General features: G+C 43.7%; 1 protein-coding gene across 2 annotated transcripts in view; it reads right to left on the reverse strand.

Annotated features, from left to right (window-relative positions):
• Window positions 1–23,302, reverse strand: part of LOC133606212 (sodium- and chloride-dependent betaine transporter-like) — a 31,867-nt gene that overhangs the window by 7,902 nt on the left and 663 nt on the right. Inside the window, exons 2-11 of one of the 2 annotated variants that reach the window (XM_061959877.2) lie at window positions 22,608–22,742; window positions 20,350–20,490; window positions 20,137–20,254; window positions 19,772–19,825; window positions 17,568–17,697; window positions 17,343–17,477; window positions 619–722; window positions 425–549; window positions 235–347; window positions 30–167 (exon numbers count right to left, since the gene is read on the reverse strand). In XM_061959877.2, the coding sequence (XP_061815861.2) occupies window positions 30–167; window positions 235–347; window positions 425–549; window positions 619–722; window positions 17,343–17,477; window positions 17,568–17,697; window positions 19,772–19,825; window positions 20,137–20,254; window positions 20,350–20,490; window positions 22,608–22,742 (1,193 nt within the window). Of the gene's footprint in view, window positions 1–29; window positions 168–234; window positions 348–424; window positions 550–618; window positions 723–17,342; window positions 17,478–17,563; window positions 17,698–19,771; window positions 19,826–20,136; window positions 20,255–20,349; window positions 20,491–22,607; window positions 22,743–23,302 lie in introns of both variants that reach the window. The other variant, XM_072913288.1, reaches the window with a different exon arrangement.

The raw sequence follows: 23,302 nt of genomic DNA on the forward strand, positions 1-23,302 counted from the left end.
TTGTCTAACCTAGGCCCCCTGTCGCTCACCTCCGTGATGAGAGGCAGGCCCAGCAGGAAGCAAACAACCGAAATAACCAGAACCAGAAGCTCCCGAGCGCCGGGCCTCCTCAGCTGCTGAGGGAACAGGTCAGTGATGGACGTGGCCAGGCTCTCCACACACACAAACTAGGAAGAAAAACAGCTTTTATTACACAAAAAAGGAGTGTGCGAGTGTGTGTGATGCTGGACATGCCTGAGTGTCCAGACCCAGGAGGAGGATCATGAGGAAGAAGAGCACGGTCCAAAAGGTGGAGCCGGGCAGCATCGAAAGAGCTTTAGGGTAGGCGATAAAGGCCAAACCTGGACCTGCAAAGGACGAAAAAAAAATTTCATTGAAGCACAACTAGTGTGATGATTTCCAGACGCGTGAGAAGCGGACTCACCGCTGTGAGCGACATCCTCCACCGGCAAGTTCAGGCTGTGCGCCATGAAGCCCAGCACGGAGAACACCACAAAGCCAGCAAAAATGCTGGTGGCGCTGTTGAGAACGCACAAGGCCACGCAATCCCTATGGGGGGGTCACATGACGTGGCGTGGTAGTAGTAGTAGTAGTAAGGCAGGGCGAGGTTATTAGTACCTGTAGCAGTTGTTGTTGTATTTGTTGTAGCTTCCCAGAGAGGTCAGGACTCCTTGGCAGACGGCGTAGGAGAAGAAGACTTGAGTACCTGCGTCCAGCCACACCTGGACAACGGGACACCTTTACCACTAGTCATAGTGTTCGTAAAAATGACCACATGAGTACAAATCTGTGTATTAGGGTTGTCAAAAGTATCGATACTTCGATACCAAGTCGATATCAATGCAAAATATACAAAAACCCAAAACCAGTGAAGTTGGCACATTGTGTAATTTGTAAATAAAAACAGAATACAATGATTTGCAAATCCTTTTCAACTTATATTCGATTGAATAGACTGCAAAGACAAGATATTTAATGTTCGAACTGAGAAACGTTTTTTTTTTGGTTTTTTTGCAAATTATTAACTTAGAATTTAATGGCAGCAACACATTGCAAAAAAAGTTGGCACAGGGGCATTTTTACCACTGTGTTACATGGCCTTTCCTTTTAACACTCAGTAAACGTTTGGGAACTGAGGAGACCAATTTTTGAAGCTTTTCAGGTGGAATTCTTTCCCATTCTTGCTTGATGTACAGCTTAAGTTGTTCAACAGTCCGGGGGTCTCCGTTGTGGTATTTTAGGCTTCTTATTGCTCCACACATTTTCAATGGGAAACAGGTCAATGCTTGGCATTGTCTTGCTGAAATAAGCAGGGGCGTCCATGATAACAATTATCTGAACCTTTTGATGGTATTACGGACCGTAGATGGTGAAATCCTTAAATTCCTTGCAATAGCTGGTTGAGAAATGTTGTTCTTGAACAATTTGCTCACGCATTTGTTCACAAAGTGGTGACCTGCGCCCTATTCTTGTTAGTGAATGACTGAGCATTTCATGGAAGCTGCTTTTATATCCAATCATGGCACCCACCTGTTCCCAATTAACCTCTTCACCTATGGGATGTTCCAAATAAGTGTTTGATGAGCATTCCTCAACTTTTTCAGTCTTTTTTTTCCACTTGTGCCAGCTTTTTTAAACCATGTTGCAGGCATCAAATTCCAAATCAGCTAATAACTGCAAAAAATAACAAAGTTTTCCAGTTCGAACGTTAACTATCTTGTCTTTGCAGTCTATTCAATTGAATATAGGTTGAAAAGGATTTGGAAATCATTGTATTTTGTTTTTATTTACGATTTACACAACGTGCCAACTTCACTGGTTTTGGGGTTTGTACTTATTTAAAATGAAAGAGAGATGTATCTTGCGTTTATTCGCTTATCAAACACAAGCCGTCACCAAAGTATTCTCCGTGCGAGGGGGAGTGTAGTTCCGCCACCACAAGCCCAGGAAGTGTGCATTACCACAGCGTGCAGAAAAACTCCAAAAACGTGCAACTTAAACTTTATCACTTCCATAAGTGCTAACACGACTTCTGTCGTTTGGAAACACTTAAAACACCATTGCTTTACATATTTCACCAGGAAGGCAAAGTTTGGCCTGGGGGCAATTGGCTAAATAGTTTTTTGTAGCACATTGAAGAAATAAAATAAACAAAGAAACATAGAGCGAAAACGCATAATGTAATGAACAAAGACTGAAATGTCGATACTAATAACAAAAAGATTTGTCTTTAAATATATAGCCTTTTTATTAGCCTATTTCATCACAAATGACTTGACATCCCACTACCACCATATTGAAATTATATTGATAACAATACTGTTTGTTTTATGTACTTGAAGTCTCCACAGCACTGCTCTTCTTTTTAGAATGTAAAATAGGTGACTATTGTTGTTATTTATGATCATATTTATAAGCACAGTATCGTTTGTTTTGATACGGGGCGGCAACAGGCAACAGCTGTTCGTTTCTGAACGTATAGTTACCTTTTGGCAGCTCATTCTGATATTTAAGTTCTGTGCAAAAAGAAGTCGAAGCACGGTGATCTTAAAACACTTCAATAAAAGTAGTGAATTTAAAAGTACATGGATCACTTCTTCTATTTTTACCGTGGTATTGAATAGGCAGCCAGAAACGGTTGAATTTATAGGTATCACTATTGACTACTGAAATCCTAGTACCCTGTATAATTTTTTCAAAACAAATTTCTCCATTTGTAAAATAATAAAAACGAAATGTTATTAATGTGAATTATGAAAAAAAAAAAAACATATTTTTTTAGTGTGGATTTCAAATTTAAACATGGATGAAAGGACGATACACTGATTTTGGGGGGCCTAATTGCCTTTTGTAATTAATCAAATATGTAATTGGGAATAAGCGGTAGAAAATGGATGGATGGATGGATATTTTTTTTTACTGTACAAATAACAGTGGGACTTTTTTTTACAACATACAGCAATGCACTGCAAAAACAACAAACTGATTTTGAGTAAAAAAAAAACCCACAAATTGACAGTAAAAATAACAATAGAACAGTTTTAAAATTTCCAGTAATGCGCCGTAAAACACACCATAAATCTAAATTATTTGTGACTGAACGGCCAGTTTTTAACTATAAAATTGTTTGGGTTTTTTTTTGTTTACAGTGTAGCAATTCTCTACATTTGCATCCAGGCTAAGTGTTTAAGTGTGGGTTGACACAGTTTAATTTGCATCTTCCCATCTCAAGTGTGCCCACAAGCACTTTTGCTGGCATGTGGTCGCCATTAGCGACAACACAGCCTCGTTTGTGTCAGCCTGCAATAAATGGATGCAACTTATACTCGGACACATGGCCGCCTCGCGTTTCGCCGCACACAGAGGAAACGCTTATATCCTCCGAGGTTTTTATTTGTATCCCCCGCGGCCCACTGACTCACGGACAAGTGAGACGCATTCATACATGAAAAACAGATGTTAGCCAGAGCTCCGTTTTACATATTTGCTCACATTCAACTCATTAGAAACACACTTTTATGTTTTTTAGGCATTGCGTAACTACTCCGTTTGAGAATACTCTCGCATTATTACTCACTCGTCGGAATTTCAGAGGGAAGATGTTCTTACTGAAAATGGCAATAAAACGACAACGGGAACAAGGAAAAGTTGCAATGTTATTAATGCTGCAAGATTAAAAAACAATGCAAAAGAAAATTGTTGCAAATGCCAAAGACACACAGAGGACTCTCAAAAACAACTGCAAGGGGGGATTGCTGTACGCACACGCAACAAAAACGGAACCTAGTCAACAATCAACCAGGGCAGCACCACATGAGTGATGTCTGGCCTTAGAGACATGTGGAGCATCACTTTACTGTAATATTTTACAATATTATAGAGTTTACGTACAGTAGCTAATGCTAGACTAGCATCCGTCTGACTCCTTCGATGTCCGTTTGGTTCTGTCAACAGGCATCATTTGCATTTATAAATACCGTATTTTCCGGACTATAAGTTCGCACTTAAAATAATTTTTTCTTCTCAAAACTCAACAGTGCGCCTTATAACCCGGTGCGCTTAATGTAAGGAATAGATTTGGTTGAGCTTACTCACCTCAAAGCTATTTTATTTGGTACACAGTGTAATGATAAGTGTGACCAAACATAAGAGATAAGTGTGGACTGCACTATGATTGCAATATGACTCAAGTAAACAACACCAACATTTTAAATGTTCCATTGAATATATAGAACCTTACACACGGCGCTCAAAAATCTATCAAAATGTTTTACTACAACGTTTTGTTTTGCAATATTATGCAAAAGCAACTTTCTTACCTTCTGGTACCTGTTGATCTGTATTTGGGATCGATAAGCTTATTTTTTCTCTATCTTCTTGTTATGGGACATTCATGCTCCGCTGTTGCCATTTCTAATATAAAGTAGTGAAAAGTTCTTACTTATCTGTCAGTAAACTAGCCATGAAAGCGCTAAAACATACCGGTGTAGTGAGTTTACATTATTCACCCAAGGAACTTTAGTTATTACAGTTTTTTCACGGGACATTAGTTAGTTAGCTCCATCTTTTGACACTTCTTCCACTCCCGTCCTTGCACGCTACACCAGTACAACAAAGATGATGGGGAGAAGACGCTGCCGAAGGTGAGCCACGTAAATAAGACCGCCCACAAAACGGCACATCCGGAAGCGATTGTCAGAAAGCAGCTTGAAGATGATCTGTAAAACATAATCTATGCAACATTTTGACCAAAGAACCACCATCACATGTTATGTAGACCACAAGGAAGTGTTTTACATTTAGAAAAAAAGAATAATAATATGACTCCTTTAATGCGCCCTATAATCTGGTGCGCCTTATTTATGAAAAATTATCAAAAATAGACCATTCATCGGCAGTGCGCCTTATAATCCGGTGCGCCCTATGGTCCGGAAAATACGGTAATTGAAGCTTCCTTGCGATAATATGAGAACCACGCACATGCTACTCGGGCATCGAACAATAATGGTAAACAGATTAACAATCCTCTCTGAGCTGCCACCTTAACATGGTAGAGGAGTTTGCGTGTCCCAATGATCCTAGGAGCTATGTTGTCCGGGGGCTTTAAGCCCCCTGGTAGGGTCTCCCAAGACAAACTGGTCCTAGGTGAGGGATCAGACAAAGAGCGGCTCGAAGACCTCCATGAATAATAAAAAACAAGGACCCAGATTTCCCTCGCCCGGACGCAGGTCACCGGGGCCCCCCTCTGGAGCCAGGCCCGGAGGTGGGGCACGATGGCGAGCGCCTGGTGGCCGGGCCTGTCCCCATGGGGCCCGGCCGGGCACAGCCCGAAGAGGCAACGTGGGTCCCCCCTCCAATGGGCTCACCACCCATAGCAGGGGTCATAGAGGTCGGGTGCGATGTGAGCTGGGCGGAAGCCGAAGGCAGGGCACTTGGCGGTCCGATCCTCGGCTACAGAAGCTAGCTCTTGGGACGTGGAACGTCACCTCGCTGGGGGGGAAGGAGCCTGAGCTAGTGCGCGAAGTGGAGAAGTTCCGGCTAGATATAGTCGGACTCACTTCGACGCACAGCAAGGGCTCTGGAACCAGTTCTCTCGAGAGGGGCTGGACTCTCTTCCACTCTGGCGTTGCCGGCAGTGAGAGGCGACGGGCTGGGGTGGCAATTCTTGTTTCCCCCCGGCCCAGAGCCTGTACGTTGGAGTTCAACCCGGTGGACGAGAGGGTAGCTTCCCTCCGCCTTCGGGTGGGGGAACGGGTCCTGACTGTGGTTTGCGCTTACACGCCAAACCGCAGCTCAGAGTACCCACCCTTTTTGGATTCACTCGAGGGAGTACTTGAGAGTGCTCCCCCGGGTGATTTCCTCGTGCTACTGGGGGACTTCAATGCTCATGTTGGCAGCGACAGTGAAACCTGGAGAGGCGTGATTGGGAAGAATGGCTGCCCGGATCTGAACCCGAGCGGTGTTTTGTTATTGGACTTTTGTGCCCGTCACAGATTGTCCATAACGAACACCATGTTCAAACATAAGGGTGTCCATATGTGCACTTGAAACCAGGACACCCTAGGCCGCAGTTCCATGATCGACTTTGTAGTTGTGTCATCGGATTTGCGGCCTAATGTTGTGGACACTCGGGTGAAGAGAGGGGCGGAGCTTTCTACCGATCACCACCTGGTGGTGAGTTGGCTGCGATGGTGGGGGAGGATGCCGGACAGACCTGGCAGGCCCAAACGCATTGTGAGGGTTTGCTGGGAACGTCTGGCAGAGTCTCCTGTCAGAGAGAGTTTCAATTCCCACCTCCGGAAGAACTTTGAACATATCACGAGGGAGGTGCTGGACATTGAGTCTGAATGGACCATGTTCCGCGCCTCTATTGTCGAGGCGGCTGATTGGAGCTGTGGCCGCAAGGTAGTTGGTGCTTGTCGTGGCGGTAATCCTAGAACCCGTTGGTGGACACCGGCGGTGAGGGATGCCGTCAAGCTGAAGAAGGAGTCCTATCGGGTTCTTTTGGCTCATAGGACTCCTGAGGCAGCGGACAGGTACCGACAGGCCAAGCGGTGTGCGGCTTCAGCGGTCGCAGAGGCAAAAACTCGGACATGGGAGGAGTTCGGGGAAGCCATGGAAAACGACTTCCGGACGGCTTCGAAGCAATTCTGGACCACCATCCGCCGCCTCAGGAAGGGGAAGCAGTGCACTATCAACACCGTGTATGGCGGGGATGGTGTTCTGCTGACCTCGACTGCGGATGTTGTGGATCGGTGGAGGGAATACTTCGAAGACCTCCTCAATCCCACCAACACGTCTTCTTATGAGGAAGCAGTGCCTGGGGAGTCTGTGGTGGGCTCTCCTATTTCTGGGGCTGAGGTTGCTGAGGTAGTTAAAAAGCTCCTCGGTGGCAAGGCCCCAGGGGTAGATGAGATCCGCCCGGAGTTCCTTAAGGCTCTGGATGCTGTGGGGCTGTCTTGGTTGACAAGACTCTGCAGCATCGCGTGGACATCGGGGGCGGTACCTCTGGATTGGCAGACCGGGGTGGTGGTTCCTCTCTTTAAGAAGGGGAACCGAAGGGTGTGCTCTAACTATCGTGGGATCACACTCCTCAGCCTTCCCGGTAAGGTCTATTCAGGTGTACTGGAGAGGAGGCTACGCCGGATAGTCGAACCTCGGATTCAGGAGGAACAGTGTGGTTTTCGTCCTGGTCGTGGAACTGTGGACCAGCTCTATACTCTCGGCAGGGTCCTTGAGGGTGCATGGGAGTTTGCCCAACCAGTCTACATGTGTTTTGTGGACTTGGAGAAGGCATTCGACCGTGTCCCTCGGGAAGTCCTGTGGGGAGTGCTCAGAGAGTATGGGGTATCGGACTGTCTGATTGTGGCAGTCCGCTCCCTGTATGCTCAGTGCCAGAGCCATTGCCGGCAGTAAGACGGACACGTTTCCAGTGAGGGTTGGACTCCGCCAAGGCTGCCCTTTGTCACCGATTCTGTTCATAACTTTTATGGACAGAATTTCTAGGCGCAGTCAAGGTGTTGAGGGGATCTGGTTTGGTGGCTGCAGGATTAGGTCTCTGCTTTTTGCAGATGATGTGGTCCTGATGGCTTCATCTGGCCAGGATCTTCAGCTCTCACTGGATCGGTTCGCAGCCGAGTGTGAAGCGACTGGGATGAGAATCAGCACCTCCAAGTCCGAGTCCATGGTTCTCGCCAGGAAAAGGGTGGAGTGCCATCTCCGGGTTGGGGAGGAGATCTTGCCCCAAGTGGAGGAGTTCAAGTACCTCGGAGTCTTGTTCACGAGTGAGGGAAGAGTGGATCGTGAGATCGACAGGCGGATCGGTGCGGCGTCTTCAGTAATGCGGACGCTGTATCGATCCGTTGTGGTGAAGAAGGAGCTGAGCCGGAAGGCAAAGCTCTCAATTTACCGGTCGATCTACGTTCCCATCCTCACCTATGGTCATGAGCTTTGGGTCATGACCGAAAGGACAAGATCACGGGTACAAGCGGCCGAAATGAGTTTCCTCCGCCGGGTGGCGGGGCTCTCCCTTAGAGATAGGGTGAGAGGCTCTGCCATCCGGGGGGAGCTCAAAGTAAAGCCGCTGCTCCTCCACATCGAGAGGAGCCAGATGAGGTGGTTCGGGCATCTGGTCAGGATGCCACCCGAACGCCTCCCTAGGGAGGTGTTTAGGGCAAGTCCGACCGGTAGGAGGCCGCGGGGAAGACCCAGGACACGTTGGGAAGACTATGTCTCCCGGCTGGCCTGGGAACGCCTCGGGGTCCCACAGGAAGAGCTGGACGAGGTGGCTGGGGAGAGGGAAGTCTGGGCTTCCCTGCTTAGGCTGCTGCCCCCGCGACCCGACCTCGGATAAGCGGAAGAAGATGGATGGATGGATGGAGATTAACAATCCGATTTTCCCAGAATCGTTCAGAATGTTTTTATTTCGATTCTTAGTTTTGATGCTCGATCGGAAGAAATAGCCGGCAAACAACAGAAAAAAATAGCTGCCACCAACCACAAAGAAATAGCAACCGCCAACGAAGAAGACATAGTCACCACAAACAAATAAGAAATAGGCATCACAAAGAAGAAAAAATAGCTGTCGCGAACGGAGAACAAATATCCCCCACCCATGAAGGAAGAAATAACCTGCCTGCCAACCAAAAAGAAAGCAGCTACCAAATAGTTGCCGCCAACAAAAAACCAATAGCCGCCACCAACTAACAAGAAATAACCATGAAGAAAGAGCAGCTGGCATCGAAGAAGAAATAGCCGCTAAACAGCAAAGAATAGCCACCGCCAATGAAAAATAAATAACTTCTGCCAATGAAGACGAAAAACCCCCGCAACAACTGTAGCCCCTTCTCAAGGTTCCGGTACTTTCTCCTTTTGGGTTCTGGGTTTTTCCTAGCCCGTATGCGGGTTCAGATCAGTGATGTTATTGTGGTTTGTGCAGTCCTTCGAGGCACCTGTGATTGAGGGCTTTATAAATAATCTTTGATCGATTGATTGAACAACAAAGAAAGAATAGCCACTACCAACCAAGAATAAATAGCGGCCGCCAACAAAGAAGAAATGGCCGCCGCCACCGCCAACAAAGAAGAAAAAGCCACTACCAGCAAAGAAGAAATAGCCTCTACCAACAAATAAGAAATTGCCGCCGCCAACCACAAAGAAATGGCTGCCGCCAACAAAGAAATAGCCACTACCAATGAAGAAGAAAAATATCCGCCGCCGTAACGAAAAAACATTTAACATATGTAAAAAAAATTAAAAATATTGTTCAGTAGTCTCTTTCTCATTTTAGTTAGAGCTATTTTGATCAATTAGACTGGTCTGTGAATATTTCCATGGTTAGGTTAGCAAGAAAGTAATTAATATATTTATATTTACGCTCTTATTTTTGTCCTGTTAATAAAGATGACGTGTCATCCCAAAAAAAACTCTGGTTAGCGCCCTCATGTAAGCCATGCAAATTTATGATGACCCTGACCATCGAAGAATCAGAATATAGAATTGTTAGGAAACGTAATCGAAACAAGGACTTCAAATTGTTCAAATTTAAACGACGCCCAACCCGAGTCATGAGTCCCCTCCCCCACATCACCATGGTGGTCACCTGTAGTGGCGTGGTGCAATCGAGGCCTGGTGTTTTGTGAGTGTTGCCGGGGCTGAGCGAACCGGAAGCTGTGCTGCTCCGGCAGTAACTGAGAGGGTTATCTTAGATCTTTAAATGTGAGGTAAAAAAATATGGCAATGAAAGGCTGGGGAGGGAGGAGATTTAAATGAGTGTAATTTTGCATTATGTGTTGTGTTTGGACTTTTTTGTATAATGTCCACAAAGTTCAGTGAGCAGGTTGTGTTATGTGTGACCATGTGTGTTGACTTTTTGTTTATTTGCGCCATGAGTGGGAAATGTTATTTTTATTGGGTCATATATTAAATGCTGTGCTGTGTACACTTTAAATTGAAATTCATGGTAATTATCCTGAATTACTCACAATGTCCACAACATGGCGGCAAAGTTGCAGCAATTATACTGTGAGATATGTCAAATGAAGTTGGAGGCACCCCGCGGCCTAGGTTCCTTAGTCCTTGTGATGTCTCGCGGGCCAAAAATGAACACGTCGGCGGGCCGTACTTGGCCCGCGGACCTTGGTTTGGACTACCCCTGCAATAAACCATGCTAATCCCTAAACTATAGCTCTTTAGTGCAAACAGAGGCAGGTGGATTACTACAAATATTAACAGTAGCGATACCAAGTATAGTATATAGTCGATGTTAGGCATCGTGCTAGCAGGCACTCAGCATCAAGGGTTGGAATTTGGGGTTAAATCACCAAAATGATTCCCGAGCGCGGCCACCGCTGCTGCTCACTGCTCCCCTCACCTCCCAGTGGGTGAACAAGGGGATGGGTCAAATGCAGAGAGTAATTTCACCACACCTAGTGTGTGTGTGACCATAAGTGGTATTTAACTTTAGGGTGATTAGATTGATATTTTTTTATCACAAAAAAAACAAACAGTTTTTGTTAGAGATGTCCGATAATGGCTTTTTTGCCGATATTCCGATATTGTCCAACTCTTAATTACCGATATCGATTTCAACCAATACCGATATATACAGTTGTGGAATTAACACATTGTTATGTCTAATTTTGTTGTGATGCCCCGCTGGATGCATTAAAAATAAGAGAACTTCAACTCAAGTTATGGAAAAAAGTGCCAACATGGCACTGCCATATTTATTATTGAAGTCACAAAGTGCATTATTTTTTTTAACATGCCTCAAAACAGTAGCTTGGAATTTGGGACATGCTCTTCCTGAGAGAGCATTAGGAGGTTGATGTGGGCGGAATTGGGGGGGCGGGGTGTGTATATTGTAGCATCCCGGAAGAGTTAGTGCTGCAAGGGGTTCTGGGTATTTGTTCTGTTGTGTTTATGTTGTGTTACGGTGCGGATGTTCTCCCGATATGTGTTTGTCATTCTTGTTTGGTGTGGGTTCACAGTGTGGCGCATATTTGTAACACTGTTAAGGTTGTTTATACGGCCACCCTCAGTGTGACCTGTATGGCTGTTGATCAAGTATGCCTTGCATTCACTTGTGAGTGTGTTAAAAGCCGTAGATATTATGTGAGTGGGCCGGCACGCAAAGGCAGTGCCTTCAAGGTTTATTGGCGCTCTGTACTCCTCCATACGTCCGTGTACACAGCGGCGTTTTAAAAAGTCATAAATTTTACTTTTTGAAACTGATACCGGTAATTTTTAAACCGATACCGATAATTTCCGATATTACATTTTTAAAACATTTATCGGCCGATAATATCGGCAGTCCGATATTATCGGACATCCCTAGTTTTTGTTATTGTTTTTCAACTCAGGACATAGGTTCTAAATAATAAGAGGACTTTAATAGCAAAAATCGAAGGATTTAAATCAGAGCCAGTAGAATTTTTTGCTTATGCTTACTATCAGTTTTTTGTCATGCCATAGCGAAAAACATGCAGCAGACACTGACAGGAAGTGAACTCCCCCCATGCACACACACACACACACACACACCCCCCATTCTTCACTGACAGTGCCCGAGGCGTGACCTCTAACGACGATAACATTTAACCCCTGAATTCTGGAACCATGCCGTCAAAGACGAGACGGATGCAAAGACAGCAGAGGACAGAAAGACTATTTTAATATCCTTCAACACATGTTGCTATTGTGCTAAAGCATACCAGCCATCCAATGTGTGAGTGTGTGTGTGTGTGTGTTTTGTTGTGTGTAATAGAGTGGGTGCGTGTGTTGTGTGTCCCGCTGGGTCCCCTTTATAGTCGTCCTTGGGGATTAGGCGTGCATCTTGGTGCTGACAGCATCCGTGCTCGTGTAGTCACAGCTCATAAAGCCAATCAAGGCGAATATGCTGCATATTGAGGGCGCTCGACAAATCCTCTAAAAGTCGCGTTTCGCTTCCACTTTCCCGGTTTGTTGTTTTTGCTAAGAGGCCGGCTTTAGAGCGGAAACGAGGCAGAGTCAGAAAGGACGAGGACTACATCATGTGCTCGACGCTCTAAGGGGGCCCCGTATCTGGAGGTTTAAAAAAAACTGAAGCATTTTCTCATTCCTGAGCTGCAAACATGCAAAGCCTGCAGCAGCTCAACACGCACACACACACACACACACACACACACAGAGTAGAAAAACAATACAAAGAGCACATTGGACTCCTGTGGTGAAAGCATTGGACACGCACAACATCATTTTATGGCTTTGTCGCCACAAGACACAAGTGCTTACTGTGTGTCAGGACAAAACAAAGGTGAAGTCAAGGAGGGGGGGTTCTAATATTTTCACATGACCCGCACTCACATCCCAAACTTATAGACATTAAAGGCCTACTTATCAAGGAGCTTTTTGTATTATTAGGTCCATCAGTGCTAAATATTATAAACTTATCACTTTCCTCTGGCACTGTTCCCCTAGCATTCAAGAAAGCGGTTATTCATCCTCTACTCAAAAGACCTACCGGTAACCTTGATCCTGACCTCATGGTAAACTACCGACCGGTGTCCCACCTTCCCTTTATTTCGAAAATCCTCGAAAAAATTGTCGCACAGCAGCTAAATGAACACTTAGTGTCTAACAATCTCTGTGAACCTTTTCAATCCGGTTTCAGGGCAAATCACTCTACGGAGACAGCCCTCGCAAAAATGACTAATGATCTACTGCTAACGATGGATTCTGATGCGTCATCTATGTTGCTGCTTCTTGATCTTAGCGCTGCTTTCGATACCGTCGATCATAATATTTTATTAGAGCGTATCAAAACACGTATTGGTATGTCAGACTTAGCTTTGTCGTGGTTTAACTCTTATCTTACTGACAGGATGCAATGCGTCTCCCATAATAATGTGACCTCGGACTATGTTAAGGTAACGTGCGGAGTTCCTCAGGGTTCGGTTCTTGGCCCTGCACTCTTTAGTATTTACATGTTGCCGCTAGGCGACATCATACGCAAATACGGTGTTAGCTTTCATTGCTATGCTGATGACACCCAACTCTACATGCCCCTAAAGCTGACCAACACGCCGGATTGTAGTCAGCTGGAGGCGTGTCTTAATGAAATTAAACAATGGATGTCCGCTAACTTCTAGCAACTCAACGCCAAGAAAACGGAAATGCTGATTATCGGTCCTGCTAAACACCGACATTTATTTAATAATACCACCTTAACATTTGACAACCAAACAATTACACAAGGCGAATCAGTAAAGAATCTAGGTATTATCTTCGACCCAACTCTCTCGTTTGAATCACACATTAAGAGTGTTACTAAAACGGCCTTTTTTCATCTCCGTAATATCGCTAAAATCCGTTCTATTTTATCCACTAGCGACGCTGAGATCATTATTCATGCGTTCGTTACGTCTGGTCTCGACTACTGTAACGTATTATTTTCGGGTCTCCCTATGTCTAGCATTAAAAGATTACAGTTGGTACAAAATGCGGCTGCTAGACTTTTGACAAGAACAAGAAAGTTTGATCATATTACGCCTATACTGGCTCACCTGCACTGGCTTCCTGTGCACTTAAGATGTGACTTTAAGGTTTTACTACTTACGTATAAAATACTACACGGTCTAGCTCCGTCCTATCTTGTCGATTGCATTGTACCATATGTCCCGGCAAGAAATCTGCGTTCAAAGAACTCTGGCTTATTAGTGATTCCCAGAGCCCAAAAAAAGTCTGCGGGCTATAGAGCGTTTTCTATTCGGGCTCCAGTACTATGGAATGCCCTCCCGGTAACAATTAGAGATGCTACCTCAGTAGAAGCATTTAAGTCCCATCTTAAAACTCATTTGTATACTCTAGCCTTTAAATAGCCCCCCTGTTAGACCAGTTGATCTGCCGTTTCTTTTCTTTTCTCCTCTGCTCCCCTTTTCCTTGAGGAGGGGGGGCACAGGTCCGGTGGCCATGGATGAAGTGCTGGCTGTCCAGAGTCGTGACCCGGGGTGGACCGCTCGCCTGTGCATCGGCTGGGAACATCTCTGCGCTGCTGACCCGTCTCCGCTCGGGATGGTGTCCTGCTGGCCCCACTATGGACTGGACTCTTACTATTATGTTGGATCCACTATGGACTGGACTCTCACAATATTATGTCAGACCCACTCGACATCCATTGCTTTCGGTCTCCCCTAGAGGGGGGGGGGTTACCCACATATGCGGTCCTCTCCAAGGTTTCTCATAGTCATTCACATCGACGTCCCACTGGGGTGAGTTTTTCCTTGCCCGTATGTGGGCTTTGTACCGAGGATGTCGTTGTGGCTTGTGCAGCCCTTTGAGACACTTGTGATTTAGGGCTATATAAATAAAGATTGATTGATTGATTGATTGAAACCCACTACTACCGACCACGCAGTCTGATAGTTTATATATCAATGATGAAATCTTAACATTGCAACACATGCCAATACGGACGGGTTAGCTTACTAAAGTGCAATTTTAAATTTCGCGCGAAATATCCTGCTGAAAACGTCTCTGTATGATGACGCCGGCACGTGACGTCACGGATTGTAGAGGACATTTTGGGACAGCATGGTGGCCAGCTATTAAGTCGTCTGTTTTCATCGCAAAATTCCACAGTATTCTGGACATCTGTGTTGGTGAATCTTTTGCAATTTGTTCAATGAACAATGGAGACAGCAAAGAAGAAAGCTGTAGGTGGGAGGCGATGTATTGCGGGCGGCTGCAGCAACACAAACACAGCCGATGTTTCATTGTTTACATTCCCGAAAGATGACAGTCAAGCTTTACCATTGGCCTGTGGAGAACTGGGACAACAGAGACTCTTACCAGGAGGACTTTGAGTTGGATGCGCAGACGCGGTACCGTGAGTATGCATGCAGCTGCGGCTTCCAAACATTTGATCGCTTGCCCGTACGTGCGTGCCGCTATGTGCATGTCACGTACGTAACTTTGGGGACTTTGGGGAAATATATGTGCTGTATGAACTTTGGGGAGGCGAACGGTACTTTGGGTTGTGGGATTGAGTGTGTTGTGCAGGTGTTTGAGTTGTATTGGCGGGTTATATGGACGGGAGGGGGGGAGGTGTTTGTTATGCGGGATTAATTTGTGGCATATTAAATATAAGCCTGCTTGTGTTGTGGCTAATAGAGTATGTATATGTCTTGTGTTTATTTACTGTTTTAGTCATTCCCAGCTGAATATCAGGTCCCACCCGCCTCTCACAGCATCTTCCCTATCTGAATCGCTCCCACTGCCCTCTAGTCCTTCACTCTCACTTTCCTCATCCACGAATCTTTCATCCTCACTGAAATTAATGGGGAAATCGTCGCTTTCTCGGTCCAAATCGCTCTCGCTGCTGGTGGCCATGATTGTAAACAATGTGCAGATGTGAGGAGCTCCACAACCTGTGACGTCACTCGCATATCGTCTGCTACTTCCGGTAGAGGCAAGGCTTTTTTATCAGCGACCAAAAGTTGCGAACTTTATCGTCGATGCTCTCTACTAAATCCTTTCAGCAAAAATATGGCAATATCGCGAAATGATCAAGTATGACACATAGAATGGACCTGCCATCCCCGTTTAAATAAGAAAATCGCATTTCAGTAGGCCTTTAAGTTGCTGACTCCAAGACTTGATGGCCATGTTTTTCTACATCACAATGTAATACAATTGTGATGGAAGTCAAGTATAGGTAAACACGCCATCTCTACTAATATTATGAAATAAGGAGTATGTGCTTATCAAGTGTTTTTTTTTTTGGTTTTATTTCTCTGGCCCCCGTGTGCATTTGTCAAACAAATATCAGCCCCACGACACAGTAGGGCTACGCTCCAAAATGGCACCCAGCATGTTTTTGTGGTGTTTATTATGCAAGTATTGTGTTGTTGTTTTTTTAAGTAGAAATAGTGTGTTAAAATAATAGTCATTTTGACGTTACTGAAAACAACACAATTATCTCACGTCCACTGTAGTGGACACGAGGACTTACCACTAAGAGTGTCCGCATTTCTTCCCATCAACACGATACAAATATTGAAGCCTTGAGTAATTCACAATATCATTATCCGATACGATATTGGCACAAATTTTACATATTTAACACTCACTAACCTTCTTATTAACCGTCTGGAATTGACTTATGATGTCTTTAAGTTGAAGTGGAAGGATAATTGTTTTTGGGGCGACACTTACCCGCCAGAATAATTCATTAAGTTAAGCTCATGACATGGAAAGTTGAATGATGCTGACACGTTTGTTACTGGATACTTTCTAATACACTTCTGCCTAGAAGACATTGTATGTGTGAGTAATATGCAACTATGATTAGTTGCTACTTGTTTGTATCGACAAATGTGCTCTTTTAGACTGCAATATTGTTCAATGGACACTTACTACATGGCTAGCTTGTGTGCTATTGTGTGCTTAGCTGTGGTGTAGCTGCTAACTCCTAGTAGCCTACAGCCTACCATTTTTACCTTTTTCACATCAACACGACACAAATATTGAAGCCTTGAGTAATGCACAATATCAACATCGATCCGATACGATATTGGCACAAACTATACATATTTAACACTCACCAACTTTATTATTAACCGTCTGGAATTGACTTCTAATGTCTTTAAGTTGAAGTGGAAAGGAATTTGTTTTTTTAGGCGACACTTAGCCACCAGAAGAATTCATTAAGTTAAGCTCATGACGTAGAAAGTTGAATGATGCTGACACGTTTGTTACTGGATACTTTCTAATACACTTCTGCCTCGGAGACATTAACTATGGTTATTTGGTACTTGTTTATATCGACAAATGTGCTCTTTAAGACTGCAATATTGTGCAATGGACACTTTTGTGACAATCTGTCGCTTCATTTCTGTTTGTTTCCTTGTTTTGTATTCACTTCCTATCAGTGCTCTTATTTTGTTTCCACGTCCTGCTTGTCCCGCTGAGCGCTGTGTTTTTTCCCCTCACCTGCTGTTGATTGAACAGCCGGTCCACACCGGCTGCCAATCAGCATGTTCCTATTTATCCCGGTCTCTCTTGCTTTATGTTTGTTGAACTTACATGCAAGACTGCTTTCTCCTCTGTTTGATGATATTAAAAGCATCTTACCTGCTCTTCGCTCTCCTGGTTCCTGCATCTTGGGGTCACAACAACTGCAGCCATGCGAGTTTGCGACTTATTACATGTCTAGCTTGTGTGCTATTGTGTGCTTAGCTGTTGTGTAGCTGCTGGCTCCTAGTTGCCTATAGCCTACTATGTTTACCTTTTGTAGATGATATATCTAAAATAACTATTAAACCGTTATGTATGATAATTCATGCAGCGTGTCGATGTCTTACATCAGCGTCAGCCAGCTTCGTGGCGTCGGGTAACAGGTAATATCTCAGGCCCTCCCCAGCGCCAGGTAGGGTCACCCCGCGGAAGAAGAGGAGCAGGAGCATCAGGTAAGGGAAGGTGGCAGTGAAGTAGACTACCTGCGTTTGTGCAAGGGAGCAGTAAGATGCAACATTTGAATGTACAGAGCTGGAGTGTTTACTGACACTGAAGTCGCCACATCCACTCACCTTGCCTGTGGACTTAATCCCCTTCCAGACGCAGAAGTAGCACATGATCCACGCCAGCAGCAGGCACAGCGCCAGGTCCCAATGCACCTTGCCGAGGGACATGGAATCTGACATCCTCAACACACGATTCCTGCGCGGCGGGGAGAGGACGGGGATGCATCAAATCGTGCACGCAGGCTGGAAAAACGCGGCACATTTAAAAAAAAACAAGCAATAAATGTGGATGAAAGTGTTCCTTCCATGCGGAAATAAAGACATCTGCAGCACATTTCCAATAAAAGAAGACTATTTTCAAATGTATTACTACACAGCAGATGGATCTCATCAAAATATTTCAAATCCAGCGGCGCTGTGAAGCTTTTAGAATCCAAGTGATCACATATGCTGTGTAAGGAATGTGCAGCTTTTTGTAGCCCTCTTTTAGTCTTTAAGATTACGGTAACACTAGTATGGGGAACATATTCTACCATTAATTAGTTGCTTATTAACATGCAAATTAGTAACATAGTGGCTCTTAATTAGTCATTAAGTAGTTATTAATGCCTTATCCTGCATGGCCTTATTATACAACCAGTAAGCCATTAACTAAGAGTCTTTCCTCAGTAGCCTCAGAATTATTGCTTATTAGTGACCCTTACCCTTATATGTTCCACTAGTGTCCAAATAACTCTAAATGTTACTAATTTGCATGTTAATAAGCAACTAATTAATGGTGAATATGTTCCCCATATAAAGTGTTACCAAAATTGCTTATTTCTTATTATTTGTAGACTCCTTAAGGGCCCACATCCCACCCGAAACCTAACATCACCGGCCCACATACACACTCAGTATGTTTATATGCACTAAACAACTAATTATTGACTTGGTTTGTCTTTTCCAAACACATGTAACAACTTTATTTAAGTTTTGTACTTTTTAAAGATGGGACCAATGTGTTGATAAAGTGATTGTAAGCCGGTTCTCTCTTGCATGTAAACACTCCCATTGATCCATCATTATGTTCGGCGTGATAAGCACATGTCATGCAGTCTTCCCCGACGTGATAAGCAGGAAGTACGGTACATGCTGCACTCCATGATCAGACACCACAATTATTTACATGTTTGTGTTTCATCAAAAAAAAAATCCTTATGCGTTCCAATAAAGACGTCCTAAAATATCCCCCTAGATTATTTGTTATTTTTCTAAAACACAATGACACAATGAAATTTAATACAAAGTAGCCAGAATCTGAATTTTAATAATCATATAATCTCACTTAAGTATAATTATATATATATATACATATATATATATATATATATATATATATATATATATATATATTGTGGGGGACGGCGTGGCGAAGTTGGGTTGTACTTGTATGGGTTGTACTTGTATAGCGCTTTTCTACCTTCAAGGTACTCAAAGCGCTTTGACACTACTTCCACATTTACCCATTCACACACACATTCACACACTGATGGAGGGAGCTGCCATGCAAGGCGCTAACCAGCACCCATCAGGAGCAAGGGTGAAGTGTCTTGCTCAGGACACAACGGACATGACGAGGTTGGTACTAGGTGGGGATTGAACCAGGGACCCTCGGGTCGCGCACGGCCATTCTTCCACTGCGCCACGCCGCCCCAGTTGGGAGAGCGGGCGTGCCAGCGACCTGAGGGTTCCTGGTTCGATCCTCACCCTCTATCGACCTCGTCACGTCCGTTGTGTCCTTGAGCAAGACACTTCACCCTTGCTCCTGATGGGTGCTGGTTAGGGCCTTGCATGGCAGCTCCCGCCATCAGTGTGTAAGGTAGAAATTACCTAATAATAATAATATTAATTATGATTGGAATTGGGGGTTAAATCACCAAAATGATTCCCGAGCGCGGCCACCACTGCTGCTCACTGCTCCCCTCACCTCCCAGGGGGTGAGCAAGGGGATGGATCAAATGCAGAGGACAAATTTCACCACACCTAGTGTGTGTGTGACTATCAGTGGTACTTTAACTTTAACTTTAATACATCACTATTCTGATTAATTATTTATTATTATTATTATTATTATTAGTGAATCAACTCGGTGTCAAGCCACCCCTGTTTTGAATTTAAATCAAGGGTCCTTGAATGCACCACAGTTATGGGTGCCAGTGCTTTTGTTTTGATACCACATGCAAAGCATGATTATACTTTATATCTTGGAGGGGAAAAGTGTTTCTCACGTCCAAAACTCCTCCTCGGGGGACTTGACCATAAGGAAGGTTCCATTTAGCATCCTGCCAATGTAAAAGAAATACCACAAATTAGCAAATGCATGCTGGTAGACCACCACAGTGTATCCCGTCAGGCAGCTTTTTGGATTATTATTTCTCTTGCAAAAGTATTGTTATCATTGAAGGATGTGCGCATCTGGTTCTAATGCAAACTGTTTGGATTTGGTGGAGATCTCTGCTCCATCATTCACTTTGGTGTTGTTTCTTGGAACTGTACCAGCAGCTGGAAGGCTTAAAGATGATGAAATACAACCTCTCTTCTGTCAAGAACGTGCAGAGGCCCCATAAAGGTTGTCCACAAGTAAACAACTTACATGTCGGTGGTGTTCTCTAAGTAGTCGTACGAGCTCATGTTGTTCAGGAAGGACCAGTTGGACTCGAGTTGGAACAGATGCGGGTCGCTATAAACCCCGGCGCGGCCATGACAGTTGTCTGCGAGACATTGGAGAGGGATGATAAGCGTGAGAGCCTCAGCCCTGATGCTTAATGGCAACCAGATGTTCTTTGGTGTGCGTGGCAGGACTCACCGGTGTTCCACCAGTTCTCACACGTGGACCAGGGCAGCGGGCTTTGGAAGGAGTTGAACAGATAGAAGAGGGCCCAGGCCAGAACCACAATGTAGTAGATGTTCAGGTAGATGACGATGACCAGGGAGGCGATCCCCACACCTGAGGGAAATATTTAAGTGAGAATTACCGAAATTTGATACACATCCCGGGTACTGATTCATGTGAAATCAAACGGTAACATATTTCGATACCTCACGTTTCAAAATGTAATTCCCGGTTGCAGACTCTGAACATGTTTTCGGGCGAGACGTGCTCTCCATTGGAATTCATGCACCTCCTGCATCTGCGCATGCATTTAAATCCAAGGAATACAGAAATGTAATCGCACAATGAAGGAATCTTTCACCTGAGTGCAAACGTCACGCTAAATAACGCTAATATTTTTTTATTTATTTTTATTATTAAATAAAATAGGATAAATAAATAAAAAACATTTTCTTGAATAAAAAAGAAAGTAAAACAATATACGGTAAAAACAGCTACATAGAAACTAGTAATTAATGAAAATGAGTCAAATTAACTATAAAAGGTTACCGTAGTACTATTAGTGGACCAGCAGCACGCACAATCATGTGTGCTTACAGACTGTATCCCTTGCAGACTGTATTGATATATATTGTAGGAACCAGAACATTAATAACAGAAATAAACAACCCTTACGTGTGAATGAGTGTTAAAAAAATAAAAAATAAATAAAAATGTAATAAAATAAAAAATACAGCTATATTTTTGTATTTGTTTATTTATATATTTATAGTCACTTTATACTTTTTAGTCACTTTATACTTTTTATTGTCTCGTTTTTTTTACATTGCCTCTTAGAGTGGTCTTAGGCCATATGGTGTATTACAAATTGTGTATATTGTGTTGTTTCTGTATATTGTGTGGTTTCTTCTTTTTTTTAAATGCAAAGCACGTCAGGGAAGCAACCTAAATTTCATTGGACCTGTACCTGTACATGCACAATGACAAATAAAGATCATTCATTAATTCATTCATATTTGAATTAGGACAATGCATATTCATCAACATAGAGCAACAATGTAAATATGCCGGAGTTAGCACCATAGCAAATTTTCCTCTGTTGTCCTAAGGCGGGTTAATACAGTAAACATTCAACAGGTCAGGATACAAATGTTATTTAATATGCTGGGAGACCGAAAGCGCTCCCAGCATGCTTTGCGGCACTTGAGTTTGGACGTCTTCACATTAAACCATAACTTTATGAATCGTACATTAGATTGTTCAATAGTTTGTAGTCTGAACACGTATAAAAAATGAGAAATTACAAAAAGATATCTTTATTTTTATGTAACGGTTGTATTCGCGTGAAATGGTCCTTCAATGCGCAATTACATTGCCGCATTCCCCGTATTCAAACGCATGTGCGGATGCAGGAGGGTGGTGAAACAAGCAGTCAACCACTTAAAGTGGGCTCAGCCGGACTGCCTCGGAGTAGTGTTACAATTTTCCATTCCAACCAAGCAAGGCGTTTAAAAGAAAAGTCTCCACTTTTTGAAAATGTGCTAGCTCGATGCTCATTTACATTGAATTTTCCATAGACATGCTGCCGATTAGCATTAGTGATTTTCCACACCTCCAAATTTGGTCATTAAAAACTACAACTAAGATGCACATTGGAATCAAACAGCTGGTGTGTAATAAGTACAATACTTACAGTATAAACACCTTGTAGGACTCAACGAATAGACAAGACTGGCACATTCAACACAATGGCAAATATACTGTAGACTATACACTACTGACATTTAACTGCATGTAAAATCTAATACATGTAAATGATACTCAGAAGTGTAAAAAATAACAAGATATAAAAACTGGACTGCACAGCTATCAATACATTTAAAAAAGATAGAATGTATTTATATAAAATAATAAATAAGACATGAACACAAAAGTCAAAAGTTAAATTTACCCATTTTAATTCCCTTAGACATGATGTGGGAATGCTAATGCCCCTAGTGGCTGGGAGTTGAATAAGGTTAACATCGGAGTAATCTGATTGGACGTTCTTGCCGTTCCGCATCAGAACAAAACGAATTAATGTTTTATTTGAGAAAGAGCTTAAGGTTTTACCAACACAGCCACTTAAGTACTGGACAGCATTCTTCGTTTTAGTGGCGGGTTGCAGGAAACAGACCACCTCTAATTGAATCTCAGCCTAGTGACCCCCTTCCCCTTTTCCCCCGTCTTACCCTCAAACATGGGGCATATCTTCCTCCAGGCGGTGACGCCGCCCTCGCTGGTGTACTGGCCCAGCGCCGTCTCCAGGAAGAAGATGGGGATGCCGCCGAAGAAGAGGAAGATGAAGTAAGGGATGAAGAAGACACCTAAAGGAGGATGGTTGATTTGTTACTACCCCTGCCAGGAGGTTATGTAATCGTTGCCGTGGGTTTGTCTGTCGGTTAGCTAGTTGACTCAAAAAGGTGTAGGCATATTTCAATGAAACTTGCAGGAAATGTCCAAAACGGGACAAAGTGATTAGGTTTTGGGGCTGACCCGGATTATTTCTACTACGTGACTTTGCGTTTCTGTTGATTGATTGATTGATTGATTGATTGATTGCACAGTACAGTACATATTCCGTACAATTGACCACTAAATGGTAACACCCGAATAAGTTTTTCAACTTGTTTAACTTGTTACGAGCCTCAACTTCTGTGTGCATGTGTATGCGAGCGACACCACCTCCACCCACAGAGACAAAGATAGTGAATGACTGACAAGAAGCTTCATCCGGTTTATTTGACGGATTTTATGGATTGCTCAAAAAGTTATGAGTAGATTTTCACCTACCTTTTAAGGAAATGTCAAAAATGGGACAAGAAACGAGTGATTACATTTTGGGGCTGATCCGGATCATCGTCTGGATCCAATACTTTTTGACTGT

Source organism: Nerophis lumbriciformis, linkage group LG05 (assembly GCF_033978685.3).
Source record: "Nerophis lumbriciformis linkage group LG05, RoL_Nlum_v2.1, whole genome shotgun sequence".
Taxonomy (NCBI): domain Eukaryota; kingdom Metazoa; phylum Chordata; class Actinopteri; order Syngnathiformes; family Syngnathidae; genus Nerophis; species Nerophis lumbriciformis.